Source organism: Neodiprion lecontei, chromosome 3 (assembly GCF_021901455.1).
Source record: "Neodiprion lecontei isolate iyNeoLeco1 chromosome 3, iyNeoLeco1.1, whole genome shotgun sequence".
Classification (NCBI taxonomy): domain Eukaryota; kingdom Metazoa; phylum Arthropoda; class Insecta; order Hymenoptera; family Diprionidae; genus Neodiprion; species Neodiprion lecontei.
In genome coordinates, this window is record NC_060262.1 from 27,543,416 (window position 1) to 27,563,313 (window position 19,898).

Consider the following 19,898-nt stretch of genomic DNA (forward strand, 5'->3'; position numbering starts at 1 on the left):
GTTGTTCAGAGAAACTAGTAGCGATCTTTCAAGATCAAATGACAAATTCGTTAGCACACAAGCACAATAATCATAAATTGGTAAAACCATTCCTGTAATAAGCTTTCTCTTGAGCGCCACACTCAGCTGTGCATCATTCATTCGTATTCTATATAACGCTCCTGCCGCTCGTTTCTAAATATTAGCAATATGCGCATGCCAATTAAGAGCATTATCAAAAAATACGCCCAAATACTTGTAACTTATGACATATTCAATCAAACTATTATCTAAATACAAACTTAAATTATCTTTATTCACATTAAATTTGCATATATTTGCTGCACTACCAAATACCATCGCTTTAGTCTTTAATACATTTAAACGCAGGCGATTAATTTGACACCAGCCAGAAACAGACTTACTATCTTCATTTATACAGCGAACACACTCATCTAAATCTGCGAGCCTACAACGTAAATATATAACCATGTCATCTGCATAAAACAAATATAAACAATAGCGTAGACATTTTGGAAGATCATTTACAAAAATTGAGAATAGCAAAGGACCCAAAACGCTGCCGTGAGGTACTCCTGATTTAATACTAATCAAATTTGATCTATTTTCATTAATGACCACCGACTGTGCTCGGCCATACAAGTAAGAATGAAACCACTGTACCGTTCTCAACGAAAACCCCAACTTAACTAACTTGGACAGCAACAAAAAATGATCAACTGTATCAAATGCTTTAGTAAAATCTAGGAAAACAGCAACAGTAACCTCATCCTGATCTATCCCTAACCTTGTGTTATCTTCAAATCTCAAGACAGCCGATTGAGTCCTCATACTCTAAAACCTGTTTGCCTGTGATCTAGCAAATCATAATCTTTCAAAAACTTTGTAGCCTGATTATAAATAATTCTCTCTAACGCCTTTGATAACGCACATAGCAAGGATATTGGACGATAGTCGGAAGATGACGACGGGTAACGAACTTTTGGTAGAGGACACACTGACGAACACTTCCAAATTAACGGGAAAACACTATTACTAATAGATTCATTAAATAAGAACAAGATCACAGGTAATGTACCATTCAGAATGGCTTTGTACTCTTGAACTGAAAAACCATCAAGGCCTCTTGCATTCGTTGGAATTCGTTTGATTGCACTTTCAACACTGACAATGTCAGTATTACATAAATTAAATTCCAAATCCTTCTCAACAATATTTCCAAAATCAAAAATTGCTACACATTCTTCAAAGCTTGGCAAGATATTACCCGATGCAACTGATGAAAAGTAGGCATTTAACTCATCAGGAGAAATAGTAGGAACGTGATGAACTTGAGATCCTTTCTTTGTTAGCCCAAGGCTGTCTATCTCTTTCCAGAATAATCTGGTCCGACAAGCAAACTCAAATTCAAGCTGTAGATATTCACTCTTTGACAATGATAGCTTCCGCTTGAAATCGCGTCTCAGTTCTACATATCTGGTGAAAAGAAAGGTTGAGTTACAGCGCTTTGCAGCACGATAACATGCGTCCCTCTCTTTCTTCAATCCGCGCAGCTCTACTGTCAACCAAGGAACCGGTGGACGATTCACAACAAATGTTTTTTCTGGCCCAACTTCATCCAAAACATCTACTATCAATTCATTGAAGGCATCAAGCTTAGAGTCAATGTCCGAGCATGAGTCAAATGCAGCCAGATCATAAGTATCTACAAACTGCACTGTTTTCCTGTTTGAATTGGAGAATGATGATGATTGTGGGGCGATCAGTACACCACTAATCGCTGTACAGTGTGTCAATACTGAAAAAAGAATTACAGTTTCATTGATTTGTTTTGCTAAAGCGAGTTGTTCTTGTTTTGTGAATGTATAATTAAAAAAATCGGGCTGTCAAAACCATTTACGATCCACTACCTAACAATAAGCCTTGTTCGTTAGAGTGACTATTATACTCTACAACTACAGGCCAAACTTTGCATGTATCGAATTCTCCAATTATCGAAGCCACGAGCGCAGGTCGACGGAATTATAAAAAATAATTTACATTTTAGGTACAAGTATTACTAATACACGGATCATATTTCTGGACTCAATATGTATTCATAGAATCACTGAAATTTTAGTGTTCGTTTGTCATTGTTCTCAAGAAATTTCTTGTTCATATTCCAATTTCACGAACCTGAACTCGATAAGAAACATAAAATGAAATGCAAACTGATAGATGTTGCAATACGGTGTGGCAGCCACGAGTGGGGTGTGATATTTCTAAAGAATTGCGTTAAAACGTTAAAAAACTTGAAATGCTCTAAGCAGGTCTTCGATTCACCTCTAGTAGTGTCTGTTATTGAGGTCGAATACTTTCGTCATATCCTGTGGAATATCCGGTACAACATTTTGATTGCTAATCACTGAAGATACGTTGGTTGTAACTGTAACATTAATTCACGTTGCCGCCGTTGTACAATGGTGGTGGTGGTGTCGCATAACGGTGCCCCATTCTTGTGAATTAAATTATCACGGTCAATTAAGTTCATTTTCGGTATACCTTGATTTACTTGAATTGTTTCTAATATTCCAAAAATTTACATTGATTTTTTGTTAAGCCTGTAAATATATGATAATCATAGAAATTTACTTGGCTAACCGTTGCATAATCGATTCAATATGATCCATTCGTATTTAGATCGTTCATATATTGTATCGACAGCATACTTTATGCGTAATAAGAAAGTATTGGAAATGTCATAATTTACGATAAGGCCAAGGGTCGATGAATTTTTCCAGCTGATTACTTCATTCTTACGTATGTAGTCGACATTGCGAACTTTGTATCTATCTTTTGTTTAAGTACGAAGGAAAAGAGAAAACAATAGTACATGGAAAACTGCTATTTAAATGCGTTGTTCCCATGAATTAATGTGGTCCGAGTCATATATCTTGGCGGGGGAAATGCGTGTTATAAAAACACGGGTGTCTTTGCGCTAGATAACGATCGCTTCGAGGTTCTTGAGACACTCTTGACGGTAGTACTTTTCACTATACAGAAGCGGGCTCTTAAAAAGGTTTATAAATTTATTAAACATGTATAGAAAGCTTTATGCACGTACGGTTTAGTAGCGGGTAATACTATTGTTTAATCATATTACAAAGTAAAATTTTCATCTTCAATTTAACCGGTAGCTATATGAATGTACATTTGCGTATGAACATGGTGAACTGAATTTGCTGTACAGGTTTAGTATTTTCGAAAAATTAACGGTCAATAAGTAAAGTTACACATGTTTTAAACATTTTTTGTACATCCTTGAACAGGGTTCAGATCTGCGATTTGTGACAAGAAAATTGTAAGTAAAATAATGATTTCATTAAAAATGATGACTAAAATTAAGAATTATCGAGAAAATTATTTTGGATTGGTTCGGAAAGATTCGACAAATGATATGAAATTCAAATGGAATATAAAGTAATTTCTTTTTTTCATCGTGATTGTAAAATTATTATTCGTGTCATTTAATTTTTTAATACGCCTGTTTGGCACACTTTAAAAATAGAGAAATAAAAATTCTGAACAATTTGTACCGAATTAAGAAGCAAATTGTGTTCATACTACATGTCTAATAAATTTCAAAAGAAGTTGCGTATTATAAGAACAAGGATTTTGAAAATTCTGTTATTGTTATCAAATTTACAAAAAATGTACGGCGATTCCACGTTACTTCACAGAGTTTCACACTACTTTCTACTTCTTCACTCTTGCGTAGCAAAAATTCTGTTAAATCACAAACATTTTTAACACTACAGCAATATGTCAGAAGAAAGTGGAAACGACGTTTGGAGCAAGCGATTGCCGTTCCCAAAACCGGGTGACGAGGTAGTGATTTCTGGCATTTCCGGGAGGTTTCCGGAGTCAGATAATTTAACGCATTTCCGAGAGAACCTGTTCAACAAGGTAGACCTTATCACCGGTGACGATCGTCGTTGGAAACTGGGTAAAGCATTATTTGTATGTGATTATGTCAGAAGGTATAACGCAGTACAGCGAAACCTATTTCGAAATCTTCAATACGGTTTATCACATTCAATTCGTATCCAAGCATTATTTTTAGAATTGAATCGAGTCCCTCGCTTTAAATTTACTCTTATTTGTAGAAAATCCAGATGTTCCTCAGCGAACTGGAAAGATAAACGATATTAACAAGTTCGATGCACAATTTTTCGGCGTGAACGTCAAGGAAGCTCACACCATGGATCCTATGTCTAGAATGCTGTTGGAACACACTTACGAAGCTATCGTCGACGCTGGAGTTAATCCAGAGCAGCTTCGTCGAACTAATACTGGTGTCTTTGTCGGCGCTTGCTACAATGACTCGGCACACGAGTGGGTGTACTCAACATTGAAGGTCAGAATAATAGAAACTTGTAGTATACTTGATAAAATTGCCTATAACTTGACAGAAAAGCTTACGTGGGTTAAGATATATGAATTTGCACTCACTCGTCATCAATGCGTATTCATGGCATTTTGAGAGTGCTCTTGAGAAATGATCAAAAACATATTTTTGGATCCCCGGTACTTCCTGTTTCCTAGTTATGGAGAAAATTGTAAAATATTCGTTTCTCAGTAGCCCGTTGTCAACTTACTACAAAAAGAACCGAGTTTATAAGGGACAGGTCAAACTTTCGGAAACAAATATCGTACAATGCTCATTAATTCTCAGGATTTTGAAAAAAGTCCGAAATATTTCAAAGTACTTTCTCTCTCGATGACATTAGGAGATCAATCTCTGAATTTCAAATGGGATATAGGATTGATTGAGATCTTTCAACCCGAACTTAGTAGAAGACAACATCGATGCGTCGTGATTCAAGTTGGAAAAGACCTTTTTTTCCACGCTTTTTCTCATAAATTTTTAATCAGTGAGTCGCCAAATTATACGAATATATAAATATTTTAGTTAATGGGTGATGTAATTGTAACGATGATTCGCGTGGCTATCGATACGTTTGCTGGTGGTATCGTTGCATAACAATACGCCATTATCGTGAAAAAAATTATAACAGTCAACTAAGTTGATTTTCAGTATACTTCGTAACGTATGTATAAAGTATAATGAAAGAAATTAAATGGATGACTCTTGAAAATCTAAAAATATTAATTTTTTCCAGTAACTGGCTAATTTTTAGAGTTTCTTAGAATATCACAATCCTGACTTCAATTTCATCATCAGAGACTCTTAAAACATTGACTCTACGTCTTGTCAAGCTGATAATTATTCCAAATCCTATAAGATTTCGGGGTCAGGATTTGACACTTTGAATATTATTATAGTCTTCACATACATAGAATATGTCACAGTTACATCGCATATAAAAAGGAGACGAAAGTCGAAGTCGGAAGTTCCTACTGCTTTTCAGCACCAAAATTTTTCTTTTACTTATCATTCGTATGCCGGTACCGCTCTTTCATCGCATCTTGCAACTTGGATATCGTTGCCTCACGGCTCGCACTAAAACAATCTTCAGATTCAAGGTTTGATCGACTTCGATAAAATATTGTTTCAAATACATCTCATTTTCGATATCAGGCCATCTTTTATAAAATAACGTCCCAAATATGTTTGATTTCCGACGTCCAATCGGAAGACGTAAAAAAACATCTTTCATACGTCTGAGTTGGAACTTCATCAGAAGTCTAAGATCCATCGTCTTCGCGGTGTTTATCCCAAAAACCGTATGTTGACTGGGGTCGCTAATTCTCGGATGTTCAGTAGAAGTAGAAATTATGTATCTAGCATTTCCGAAATTTTTATCACATAACTTGGTTCCGTGACTGATCACTCGTGCTTTAGATACCAACTGTCGTCGATGTTGTTGCAAGTATATCAGGGGTGAGTCTGTTTCTAGTATAAGTTATTGCAATGCCAGGAATGCAAGTGATCGATTCATCAAAATGCGATGGTTTATCACCAGTTTTTATCGGTTATTAAGAGTGCGACCAATTAAACTATGAATTAGTTACTTCTCTCACTTATACCAATCGATCGAAACCGCAAAGCGTAAGATTAACTTCGGGCTTCAATTATTCGTGTCATTGCTTCTCCAAATATATAGAATAAAGCACTGTAGCGGTTGAATGCAGGGTGTATTAAGTATAGTTTACGTGATAATAAGCAATATGCACCGAGAAATACTTCAATAATTCCATAGGTGGACGGACTGGGTTTATTGGGCTGCAGCAAGGCCATGATGGCTAACCGAATCTCTCAATGGTTGGGATGTACAGGACCCAGCTACACTGTGGATACAGCGTGTGGTTCCAGTTCATTCGCTATGGATAGTGCGTACAGGGCAATTAGAACTGGCGAATGTGAAGCAGCCATCGTTGCAGCTGCCAACTTGTCACTCCATCCGAATGTGTCACATCAGTTCTTTCATATTGGTACGAAAAGTTGTGTCCAAAAAATTTAAACAAATAGGCCGTTTCTTCACATGTATAAGCGATTGTAATCTTACGATACTGAAACGAGAAATTCATTCAAAAATAGAAAGACTCGACAAGCCCAATTGACTCGGATTCTGCGAGCACAGGAATTGATCATTTCGTCTCCAAAAATGATCGTCGAGTCTGACATCAATATCGCTTGTTGTTTTAACGAATGTTGTACTGCAATATTTGCTGTCTATTTATTTTATCGGTATTTCATTGATTTTTCGTAAATTCAATTTCGAGAATTGCCTTTACGAGTTTCAATCATTCGAATGGCATCGGTTGCCCAAAATAATATACATCTACAAGTTGAACAATATAATTATCATACGTAACGATCTCGAAAATATTACACAACATATGAGTTTCCTTGCGCTACATTCATTAAGTACCCCATTTTAATCGTGAAACTGCTCAGGTAATGTATACATAATTTTTTGCTGTTAATCAGGCACGCAACAGTTACGTTTCCACTCATTTGATTTGAATCCAATTCAGAACAGGGGATCGGAAATTGCTTGCAGTCGCTTCAAATCGTTAATATCATCGGTGGAAGTCTCTCGAAATCACTGAATATCTCGGGAAATTGAAATCGTTTGAAATCGGTCAAAATCCCATGAAATCCAGCGAAACAAGTAAATGTTCTGTGACTGATCTGTGAGAAAAAATGGTGAAAACATTATTTGAACAGTTTTTTGGTTCAAATTATGTTGCTAAGATTGTTACGCATGATGAATACATCGTTTCGCGTATAGATGTCTATTCCTTTTGGCCACCGGTGACAATTGAATGACTGATACTAATCAGGTCAATTCTGAGAAGCAAATTTTGGAAGAATAGTGAAAAGACGCCAACACGGTTAGAATTTCGAATTCATAGATAGAATAATGGCCCATAAGATGGAATTAGCGGTCTGAGCTGCATGTTACAGCTCAAGAAAAGACCTCCAAAAGTTTGAATTATCTCTGGAGCTCTGGAGGTTCCATAAATTAAAACTAACAATAAGAAAATTCACACTTTGTCGACACTTCCATTGTGAATATCCAATATTTGCATCTTCCCAGTGATAATACCTCAATTTATATAATGCAAATTTCACCCTATCAGGTGTACTTTCTCCCGACGGACGCTGCAAGTCATTTGACAATGAAGCGAATGGCTACGCCCGAAGTGAAGCTGTATGTGTTGTCTATCTCCAGAAATCGAAGGATGCAAAACGTAATTACGCAAATGTCGTATACACCAAAACTAATTGCGATGGTTTCAAAAAAGAGGGCATCACGTATCCGTCGTGCACGATGCAACAAACATTACTTGAGGAATTTTACGTCGAGTGCAAAATCCCACCGTCGAGTATGGCATTCGTAGAAGCACATGGGACCGGAACATCAGTTGGTGACCCTGTGGAGCTCGAAGCTATCGACAAAGTATTCTGCCCCGGTCGAACTACTCCGCTACGAATTGGTTCAGTCAAGTCAAATATGGGCCATTCCGAACCAACAAGTGGACTTTGTTCTATAGCCAAGGTATGTCCCACGTGGCACAAAAACATAAAGTCGTTAAAAAACCGATCAAAAGGTGACTATTGACCCGTGTTTTGACCTTGAAAAGATATCTTTATATACAAAAAATATCTTCATGTTCCGAAGATTCCTTTGGTGAATTTTGGGCGTGCCAAAACGATGGAGTCGAAAAACTGAGTCATCATTTTCACAACTTTCAGTTTTATGCCATTATGAAATTTTCATAATACAATTCTCCTTCTCTTTGCGGGGCCATTCGAATATCAAGTCACGCCGCTTCGGCCATTTTGGACCCTTCCTGTTCCGTCCCCCACGTCAAACATCGTTAAGCAGTTTTTGATCCCCTCTCTCGATGCAACGTGATTTACTTCATTCACGCACGTCTCCTCCTCTCTTCGACCGTAGAATAAGAAATTTATTAATAATATGACGTATGATGTTAATTGTTCGACCTAAAAACAAATTAGTACGCATAAAAAGAGCGTAACGTGACGCCGCAAGTTTGTTCTCCTCGCCCTGAGAGCGTGACGTAATATTTGAATAGCCTCCTAACTTACATTGGTTTTCAATTTATTACGAATGTTTTGAGCCATTCCAACAATTCTCACCCAACAGTCTGGCATAAAAAAATTGATCTATGTGATAAGCTGATGTCATATCGAGAGTGATCAGGTGTGATGATCTGTCAAATATTAACCCTGCAACTCTATTGATCTTCAGGAAAACACCTAATCTTTATTTTTATACACAGAAGTTTGGACTTTGTTCAGAGATTTTTTAAACCTGTCAGGTGAATTGTAAAAAAAATAAAAATGCGTCATTGTTTCTTTGTAAAGAGGGCAAATTTTTCGTGAAAAATATCGATTTCTCCAGTAAATTAGCATTCACTGCTTAAAATTCATTGCTTGAAGAAGAATCTCTGAATTTTCAGATTCCATGGAACAAAAATTCATTCCTGTTTGTTCTCTAAAAAAGATAGTGGCTTGATTTCATTGAAATTGAATTTTGTGTAGCGGGGTTGAACCGAATTTCTCGTTCGGAGTCATGTCTTCGTTTATAAAATCATTCGTTACTCTTACTAAAAATAACCGTAAACCTAATAACTATCGTGTCATAATCTGGGATCTTTATTCATGAGATATGAGTGGGGCAAAATGGGGCATCTCCAAAAAATTGAAGGACACGTATTACATTAAATATTTCTAAATCGTTCTACATTTTAATCATGATGAGTCTTATGCTTATGGAAGTGGGTAGCGGAAGCTGGAGCAAAGTGGAGCATTTCAGGAAATAACGTACGATCATGGGCATTCGAATGATATTTCTATATTTCTATAATAGCAAATTAATCTATAATAGCAAAACAAAACCGTTCTGCTTTCGAAACGAAAAATGTTTTAAAATACTTTACGTTAAAATACTTTAATCATAGGTTCTCATTGCTATGGAGAGTGGATACATTCCGCCAAATTTAAATTATAATCATCCACATGAAGGAGTCGAAGCTTTGAAAACTGGTCGCATCCAAGTTATCACTGAACCAACACTGTGGGAAGGCGGTTACGTTGGCATAAACTCTTTCGGCTTTGGAGGTAGTAACGCACACGTGCTTCTGAAGTCGAATGTGAAAGAGAAGATCAGAAATGGCTCACCTGATGACGATATGCCCAGACTTGTTGTCGTATCCGGGCGAACAGTGGAAGCTGTGAATACTTTGTTGGACGATGTACGTATTAAATTTTTCCCACAACAACTGCATGAAAAACGCGGGTTTTCGAGCGTGTGAAGCGGGCCGAAAGTTGCAGACTCTTGACCGGGGAAATAGAGAAGGAGAAAAAACTCTTTTATTTTATTTCTCCCGAACAACATTTATGCGACAGAAAATACGGCATAACGATTCATGTTTCGCTCAGTCAGGGTTTATTTATTTTCACGCAATTAGTAAATTTCAGCACGCCATTGATTACACAAAAATTAAATGATAACAGCTCGAGAGCAGACCAGTAGATGTGGAATACGTCAGCCTTTTCCATGATTTACACGCTACAGAGATTCCCGGCCATCCATACCGTGGATACACGATACTTCCTTCCCGAGGCGTATCGAGGAAAAACGTGAGAGATGTACAATATTACTCGGGTGCAAAACTGTCGACTACGCTGATTTTCGATGGATTTGGTTCTGAGTGGGTAAAAATTGGTAAGTCTTATGTAGTAAACCGTGGAATAAATCCTGGATAATAAGCACGGCTTTGGTCTATCTTTTAGATATTGTATTATACAGAAATTAGATTAAAATTCATCCTATTACACTAGTATAGCGTATACCTTACAAGGTGGTTTTCTGTGCTGCTGTCGAAATCCACATATCCGTAAAAGTGGCGAGTTGCATTCACAGAATCGATTTACTTACAATTAGTACGAATGCCTGTGTGAACGTTAGTTTATCGTATCGCAACGCACAATAAGACGCGAACTAATTCAATGTTTGATCAGGTCAAAGTCTGTTGCAAGTCCCGGTATTTGCCAAGGCTCTACAGAAGTGCAACAGCGTTCTCAGATCTTACGGCGTGGACATTTTTGATATTTTCAACGCCAAGGATCTGAAATCCATCAGCAACATTACAAACTCGCTTGTTGGTACCACTGCAATACAGGTAGAGTGTTTACACGGTAACCTTGAATGTTACAAGATTGGCAAAGACATCGATATTTCTAGTCGAATAATATTGTTTCAATGAAATCGATAAAATAATGCAGATCTAATGAATCCTGGTAATAAATACATATATTTATTCATTTACAGATTGGTTTAGTCGATGTATTATCATCCTTAGGGATCGCGCCGGATTACGTTATTGGGTATTCAGATGGAATCTTGGGCTGTGCGTACGCCGATGGTTGTTTGACTGCGGAACAGGCAGTTCTGGTGGCACACTTCAAAGGAAATCTACTCACAAAAGGAGGAGAATGGCTCGAATCTTCAGCAAACGATATTTGTAATCATGAAGATTTGACGCCTCTGCCGAAGCCGAATTCTGAAGTCATTAATGACGTTGTTACGGAGAATTCTGCATCTGGCAAGCAAGAGAAATGTCGGAAAAATTTTACAACTAAGGTAAATCATAAGTAACAAGACGATTCAAAGAAGCGCTGAATTGGAATTTGAACATCAGATTCTCACTGAAGATAGCATGGCAACAGATATAAGAATTATCAGAAATACTCAATTGCAGGCTTACGTTGAATTTGATGGAAATGAGACCTACACCGGCATTACCAATCACGGTCAAAATATCGTAGCAGCTGGTCCGAAAATACTAACTTACTTGCGACGAGTTATTCCGAATCCAAAACCGCGTAGCCAGAAGTGGATGCAAAGCAACAAGTGCGAAAATAGTTCGGATCGGCTTTTCTCGCCTGAGTACTGCTTTAAAAACATAATGAACCCAGTTAAATTCGAAAATGTATCAAGCCTGATACGGGAAAATGCAATAACGATTCGAATGGGACCGCATAATTGCCTACCAATGAACAGAATCAATATCACTTTGACTCAAGGTGGAACTGAAAACTACCTGGAATTCTTACTTATTGCCATTGGGAAAATGTATGAAATCGGTTTGAATCCACAAATGAGTAAGTTTTACCCCAAGGTTCAATATCCGGTCAGCCGTGAGACTCCTACGATTTCCCCGTTGGTACGTTGGGACCATACCGAGGACTGGTGGGTCACGCGTTGTGATAAGATTGAGAAACTTACAACTGGAGAGAGAGTCGTTCATATAAACCTCGCTGAAGATGAGTTTGAAGCGATGGCAGGGCATGTTGTCGATGGAAGAAACTTGGTACCTGCAACTGGTTACCTGAAAAGCATTTGGCAAACAGTGGCAATGATGCAAGCACAACGATATGACGAAACTTCGGTGGTATTCGAAAACGTCAAATTTCACCGGGCTACTACTATTCCAAAAAAGGGTGATCTTACACTCGAACTCACGGTTCACAAAGGTGAGAATCACCGACGTTCCACGTGATTATTCCATGCTAACATAGTGCTATGAATCTTTTGAAATATCAGCGCACGTACTAACTTGAACGGAACTTTTTCTTAGGCTCAGGTAGATTTGAAGTCGTCGAAGGTGGTACTTCTGTGGTCACGGGGTTCGTTCGCACCGTTTTAAACGCCGCTTCAGAACGCACTAGGTCCGAGTTGTTACCGGAAAACAGCGATGAACTCGTCCTGACAAGTAGAGATATCTACAAAGAGTTGCGACTTAGGGGATATCAGTATGCGGGATTGTTTCGGGGCTTAAAACAGGCATCGGTCAAAGGAACCAAAGGTCTTATAGCATGGGAAAGGCATTGGGAAGCCTTCATGGATAATATGCTGCAAATAAAAATTCTTGGAATTGACACTCGAGGCTTATTCGTTCCCACCGGTATTCAGAAGCTTGTTATTGACGCAAAGGCGCATTCTGATCAGCTCCGATCAATGCCCGATAAAGAGAAAGGTAAGAATCACAATCCTTATTAAGAATATTAGACTCATTCCACATCTAATCTTTGTATAATTAATCAGGAATTAAGATTGGTGTTTTCAAATTTTCTGTAATTTTTTTTGAACATTATGTGGAAAATGTGAATCTATCTAGAAATTTCGTATTTTCTTACTCTCAACTTCAATATTTTGCTAGTTATACGGAATTTGCAATTATTAAGTGCGCTCAGAAATTGGAAACGTGCTTTTTTTTTAAGTGTTCATATCTTCGGTCGCCTTTATTCTAAAAATTTGAACAAGTAATCGTTTTGAAGCTTTTGGACGATACTTCCGAAATATAATCATTGAATTTTCGGGTATTGAGAAATCTTGATTGTTACCAAACAATTATATCTTGTGTTACTAGTGTAGATGTATTTTATTCACTGACTCGAATTTGAAAACGCATTACTATGAAGATCGCCGAAGCTGGATATGAATGAAATAAATTTATAAACTGCTGTCAAATGTCAAAGAATTGGTTGGAATCCGAAGTAGGTATTCATATTCTACCAATCTGGACATTTCCAACTTAGTTTGCTTTTTTCTCCGATATTTATTGAAACATATCTTCAACACTCAAGCACTCGCAAAAGATCATCTTTGTCATTATTTTTGTACAGTTTCGGTAGAAGCGTGGTAACATCACTCTGCAATTTAGGAGAATGGATGTTTTATCGCTTCCACATATTTTACAGTTTATGAGATACATTTAAAAAGGTAATAAGCTATAGAGCTTTACCCGAACATTGAGGTGCATGCAACAAACTTTCGTCTCATAAATATCTCAGCGATATAATAACATTTTCACTCACTAAAAAAATTATAAAAGGAAATCAAGGATGTAAAATTGTCGACCTACTGATTTTTATTCTACGCATAAATATTTGGTGACCAAACCGTGACTCTGGAACTCCAATAACTACGTTCTTTTTGTTGATATAACTTGCAAATTCCAAGAAACCACCGAATAAAAATTGTCGGACTTTAACAATCGCGGAATTTTTGTTCATGTAAGTTTCGAAATTGAACCTCACTATATTTCGGCTGAAATCGCCCACGGTACTTGAACATGATTGAACAAAATCTCACGACTTGACGAATGGGCGTCGTTGAGATCCAAAGGTGGTCGGATTCAGCGGCAGTCCTCCTTGCTTTATGGTTTTGCTGACACAATCGCATCAGTTAAGCGTCTCCAAAAATTCCTATTAATCGGGTGTTCATATTATCATTGCAGTATTCTCAGTGGAGTTTCACAAAGATATGGACATTATCATCTCAGGAGGAGTAGAAATACGTGGGCTGAAAGCTAGTGCTATTCCCCGAAGAAGACCGCATGGAGACCCGGTTCTTGAGAATTACAAGTTTGTAGCGCATCGCGATAAAGCTGACACGGAACTCCAAGTGGTGACGAACATTGCTACGCAGATAGTGCTTGAGAATCATTCCACTCTGAAAATCAAAACCATAGAATTGTTTGGCGTAGTCGAAAATTTGTTATCTGAATGTTTGATATCTCCTCTGATCCAGAAGGTTTTAAATAATTTACCATTATTACAAGCCGACATAAATGTCATCACTCCACTCCACGAAATTGCGATTGATGCAGTACCCGACGGTATTACAATCTTGGAACCTAAAAAATTGTCCGCCGAACTAGATGCCCTTCTAGTTGTTACCCATGGACTGCTTTGGCACAAGGATGCCAGAGTATTGAAAGAGGTCCAAGCGGTCATAAAAGACACAGGTTTTATACTTGCCAGAGAGCCACTGAATGCGAATGTTGATAGTCTTCGAAGTGTCGTGAGCGAAAACTTTGATGTCATTCTTGAGAAATCTACGTCAAAAGAATTACTACTTCTTCTACGTAGAAAACAACAACTGTTTCCATTGACTACCGTGGTAAGAGTCAACAACGATGAATTCACATGGATCGAGACTCTGCAAGCTGCTCTGAAGGGGGAGAAAGATAAAGCCGTTCGTTACAGAAACCGAGTACTTCTTGTAAGTGAAGGAGATTACGAAAGTGGACTCATAGGACTGGTTAACTGCTTGCGAAAAGAACCAGGCGGTGAAATTGTGCGAGGACTGTTGATTCAAGATTCGCAAGCTCCGAAGTTCTCTTTAAACGATCCATTCTACTCGCAGCAATTACAACTAGACCTGGCCCTCAATGTTCTACGTCCAGGAAAATTATGGGGATCTTATCGGTTTTTCCCGATGGAACCATTGGCACTCAAACCAGTTTACCATGCTCAGATAAATCAGTATACGCGTGGTGATTTGAGCACACTTAATTGGGTTGAAGGTACAATTCAGTCTGACGAACAGCAGAGAGATATTATCAAGGTACATTATTCATCGTTAAACTTCCGTGATGTTATGCTGGCTACCGGAAAATTAGTGGAAGTGGCCCCAAAAACGAGACAAGAGCATGGAAACTTAATTGGATTTGAATTCTCTGGACGAGATTCAAACGGTCGCGCAGTAATGGGAATGGTCCGGACCGGGGCCTTGTCAAATTTGTGTGTCTGCGACAGGGATCTTCTTTGGGCGGTGCCGGATAGCTGGACGTTGGAGGACGCAGCTACGGTGCCTGTTGTTTATGGAACGGCCTATTACGCGCTCATGTTGAGTGGTAAGATGAAGAAAGGAGACAAAGTGTTGATACACGCCGGAACCGGTGGTGTTGGACAAGCAGCGATAACTTTGGCACTTCACGAAGGCTGCGAAGTTTTTACTACCGTGGGTACACCAGAAAAACGAGAGTTCATCAGAAAACAATTTCCACAAATCGATGACGATCATATCGGAAATTCTCGAGATACGAGTTTCGAGCAACTGATTCTGCGGAAAACTCGTGGACGAGGCGTGGATATCGTGTTGAATTCCTTGGCAGAAGAAAAGTTACAAGCATCTGTTCGTTGTTTAGCAACGGGTGGACGTTTTCTAGAAATTGGTAAATTTGATCTTGCGGCAGACAATCCTATTGGAATGGAAGCTTTTCTGAAGGGCATCAGTTTCCATGGAATTTTCTTGGATACCTTATTTACCGCTTCCTCTATTGAAAAAATGAAACTGGCAGCAATGCTCACTGAGGGAATGAAGGCTGGTGCAATTAAGCCTCTCATTCGTACCGTATTTCCAATAGACCAAGTCGAAGCTGCATTTCGATACATGGCAGCTGGAAAACACATCGGAAAGGTTTGATCCGTGTGTCATACATTTAGAGTGAATGTAGCACACACGAATACATCGCGAACTTACTAAGAAAATCCTTTTTTCAGGTGATTGTAAAATCTAGTAACGATGCCAATGTTCACCTTCCTCTTGCACTTCCTCGTTACTACTGTTCAAAAGATGGCAGTTATCTGATTCTTGGTGGCCTTGGTGGCTTTGGTCTTGAGCTAGCAGATTGGCTCGTATTTCGGGGAGCTAGAAAATTAGTTTTCACCTCCCGAAAGGGAATTAGTACTGGGTATCAACGTATGCGCATTGACATTTGGAAAAGCTACGGAGTCGAAATTCTCGTAGTAGCGGGAGAGGATGCCTCATCCCACGAGGGCTGCGAGGCCATTCTGAAAAAAGCGGCATCGCTTGGTCCAGTATATGCTATTTTCAACCTGGCTGTTGTATTGAGGGACGCCCTCTACGAAGATCAAACCGTAGAATCATTCGAAGAATCCTTCAGAGCCAAGGCTAGGGCTACCAAACAGTTGGATAAATTATCAAGAACGTTGTGCCCTGAATTAAAGCAATTTGTGATATTCTCGTCAGTGTCTTGTGGCAGAGGTAATGTTGGACAAACCAATTATGGAATGGCCAATTCCATCATGGAAAGAATATGCGAGAGAAGAGCGGCAGAGAACTTGCCTGGTTTAGCCGTTCAGTGGGGGGCGATTGGTGACGTTGGCCTGGTAGCTGACATGAATGAAGAACACAAGGAGCTTGTCATAGGCGGCACCCTACAACAGAGAATTATCTCATGTCTGCAAGTGCTCGACGGTTTCTTACAACAGAACTGTCCAGTCGTATCCAGCATGGTGGTTGCCGACAAAGCTACTCATTGTCATGGAGCTGGAAATATCATCGAGACAGTCCTAAATATAATGGGTATGGAAATACAATTTTAGTCTTATCCGTTTTAGTATTTGGTTTCAAATAGATTCCCCGATGACAGTTTTTTCTTAATGATTTACGCAATGTCCAGTCCTATGTATCTTATCGTAGGTACATGCGTCATGGTAGGTCGTTCATAATTTGGATCGGCAGATATTTTAGTCGGGAGGATCTCAAACTTGTCACAAACCGTTCAAAAATAATGTGTCTGAAATTCCAACACCCTATGTCAATGAAAGCCCTTACACTGTCAAGAAAGGGTGTACTCTACGCAGGGTTGATCGCAGATGAGAAAATGGTTTGGGCGGACGAATATTTTTCTCATCGTAAAATGCAAATTGTTCAACAGAAAATATACACAATCCGCGAGTTAAAATTTTTAAATATAGTTTAGATCAGATAGGTACGAATCTTCAGTATGTGCGCCGGATATATCTGTTTCTTATTTGGTATAACATTTCGAGTATTTCTCTACGCGAAGTATACTTATATAGAAATATATAAAAAAAATATGTATGTACCTGTCTTAATTTTGCGGGGGTGAATTAATATTCACATATTGCTTCCAGGTGTTTTCACTTAATGTTCGATTCATTTCTTGTATATTTCTGTGTTTTCGTGGATCTGATGATGCATATCTTTAACAGACGATTTGAATTTCAAAATGAGAAAAACGAAAGTTACTTTTCTCATCTGAAAATCGTCCTTGAATAGGGGAACTCCAAATTTTATTGTTCAAGGGTTTTCATTAACGGCAGAGATTGAAAATTTAAGAACATTAGTTTCGAACAATCCAGTACATCTCTGGGGGGCGTTACGATTGAAATTATTCCAAATCCAAGTTAAAAACTACCCTATTATGCGTATGTGTACGTTGCTTTTCTCTTCGTAAACTCGGAAACTTGTCCAAACTGTATCTAATTTTTCGTAGGATTGAAGGACCTCAAAACAATCAGTATGCACACACCATTGTCGGAGCTAGGGATGGATTCTATGACGGCAGTTGAAATTAAACAGACTTTGGAACGTGATTTTGACGTAATCCTAACCACATCCGATATTCGTGTTCTCAATTTCGACAAGCTTCAAAAAATAGCTATGAAAGATAGCATAGAAAACGAAAGACAAACAAGAACGGTGCAGGAAATAGATGAGTTTGCTGGCACCAAGCTGCTTATTCGTAGGTTAGACGTGGACAAGCTCGATAAAAATATTTACGTGCACCTGACAACTGAAGCTGAGACTGGAAAAGAAGTCTTTATGCTGCCTGGAATCGAGGGAACGTGTACCGTATTCAAATCGTTGGCTAGTAAACTCAAATCTCCAGCGATTTGTTTCCAGCCTACAGCAGTTCCGACGAGTTTAACGTCGATTCACGAAATGACTGATTATTTTATCCCTGTAAGATACATTTACGCAAACTTTGATGATTTACAGTCATAACCGAGGGGTCAATTAGCATCAAAACTGTGTACACCACGTCTCCTTATCCTTAATATCTTTCAACATTCTCTTCGAACATTGCCTTGCAACACCTGAAATCTTATTTAGAAATTTTTTAACTTTCTTTGGTATTCGTGAAACCTCCCAGACATCTGAGAAATTTATCTGGAATCCAATAAGATCTCCCCGCATCATCTTTGATCATCTCCACACATCTTAAAGTATTATTGGCCCGTTGAATACTGAAATTCTCTCGTAATTTACCCCACGGTTACAACAGATTGATCGATCTTTTACTCGTGTGTGATATTCATTTTTGCCAATCCACAGCATATTAACTCAAAGAGCAACGAGCGCAGAGAATTTGTATTAGTCGGATACTCCTTTGGAAGTATTTTTGCCGTGGAGCTTGCAAGGCGTTTGGAAAACCAAGGGTTCACAGGTCGCCTCGTGCTGCTTGATGGTTCGCCTTTCTATACAAAAGCACTCGCCGGATCTTTGCTTGAAAAATCTGATGAACAGATGCAATTTCATACCATAATGGCGATGATGAATAGTGTGGCACCCTTGTCCGTCGCAAAAGTTAGTGAGTTTCCGCATATGAATAATCTCAACCTGGTCACAGTTATCTACGTCATGTAAATTTAATTGAAAAACGTTACTAGCTCGATATTGTTTTGATATTGCACTATCATAGCTGTCTCTCCATTCCCTCAATTTTATGACTTGATCTATTAATTTTGCTCTTTTTATTCTCGTTCCTGTAGTGAATGTTGACTTTGTTAGATGATGTACGTGATAAATTGTTATTTCCGTATTAGGAATATATTTTGTAAGTACGAACTGTCAGCATGCAAGGTGAATTCTTGTTGTTTCAGCTTACCTCAGAATTGCAAAATTGCAGTAGTTGGGATGAGAAATTAACAGTGTTTATGAGAAATTTGCCCGAACATTTGCAGTGGAATATCACACCAGATGATCAAAAAATCATTTGCTCATCTATTTATTCTCGACTGAAAGCTCTCAAGAGTTATGAGTGTTCAGAATTACCACCCATAAAATCTTCCATCATCCTCGTGAAACCTAAAATATCCGAGTATTCTGTTTCATCAGAGGACTACGAATTAGGATCGGTGAGTTTTTATCTGTCAACGATTTACTTCAGTGGACGTTGAAGCGACGTCTCGGACCTTTGACGTAAGAGAAATTACGTGTATGAAGCAATTTGATTTTCGTACGATTCGAACTGTAAAACGAGTGCTAGTGCATTATCAGCTTGTAACACTGTTTTCAATTAGTTCAGGAACTACAATCACGCCTTTCTTGCAGGTCACTTCGGCTAATGTGAAAATATACTACGCGAATGGCAATCACTTAACAATGCTGGATGATGATATTTGCGCAGCCGCTGTTAACGGAGAACTTGCAGATGATGTGATAGGTAATTCAAGCGATGCGTAATAGAAAATATATCATTTGGTCAGCAATTTTACCTGTGGATAAAGTAGCGGGTATACGTACCGAGAAATTCTGCCGTTGAAAACTATGCGTAAAATTTTTACTACGCTAGACGTTTTCAATCGTTTACTTATTGTTAGTGGTGAATTTATGTAGTAAATTTGAATTCTTGCAAAAAACACGATGTAGAACGAGGTATGTGGACATCGAAACATCAATATTGATTATTATTCAACGCTGATCAGCCACTATTCCTGTAATACATACGCGATATGAAAATGATATTTATTGAATTTTTTCTCCTGCCCTGCAACGTATATAATATAATATATT

At 38.4% G+C, this 19,898-nt stretch overlaps 1 protein-coding gene across 4 annotated transcripts; it reads left to right on the forward strand.

Moving 5' to 3' along the window:
* The first annotated feature begins 2,944 nt into the window (after positions 1-2,944).
* Positions 2,945-19,847, forward strand: LOC107219891 (fatty acid synthase). Of its 4 annotated transcripts, XM_015658241.2 has the most exons (18): positions 2,945-3,058; positions 3,309-3,340; positions 3,798-3,985; positions 4,146-4,396; positions 6,204-6,435; positions 7,591-8,009; positions 9,439-9,732; positions 9,995-10,205; positions 10,502-10,662; positions 10,812-11,123; positions 11,242-12,016; positions 12,121-12,519; positions 13,783-15,749; positions 15,833-16,658; positions 17,596-18,065; positions 18,438-18,689; positions 18,986-19,240; positions 19,437-19,847. In XM_015658241.2, exons 3-18 carry the CDS (start codon positions 3,802-3,804, stop codon positions 19,566-19,568), a joined length of 7,140 nt encoding a protein of 2,379 aa, XP_015513727.2. In that variant the 5' UTR covers positions 2,945-3,058; positions 3,309-3,340; positions 3,798-3,801; the 3' UTR covers positions 19,569-19,847. The 4 variants fall into 4 exon arrangements, with proteins under 4 accessions (XP_015513727.2, XP_046589323.1, XP_015513728.2 ...); XM_015658242.2 differs by lacking the exon at positions 3,309-3,340 and having other exon boundaries at positions 2,972-3,058; XM_046733367.1 differs by lacking the exons at positions 3,309-3,340; positions 19,437-19,847 and having other exon boundaries at positions 2,971-3,058; positions 18,438-18,693; positions 18,986-19,154.
* The last annotated feature ends 51 nt before the right edge of the window (positions 19,848-19,898 follow it).

Excerpts from the sequence above, each read along its gene's own strand:
- LOC107219891 (XM_015658241.2), top strand. The coding sequence starts at position 3,802 with ATGTCAGAAGAAAGTGGAAACGACGTTTGGAGCAAGCGATTGCCGTTC. Across the intron at positions 8,010-9,438 it reads GACTTTGTTCTATAGCCAAG|GTTCTCATTGCTATGGAGAG; the intron begins GTATGTCCCACG and ends CTTTAATCATAG. Across the intron at positions 11,124-11,241 it reads GGAAAAATTTTACAACTAAG|GCTTACGTTGAATTTGATGG; the intron begins GTAAATCATAAG and ends ACTCAATTGCAG.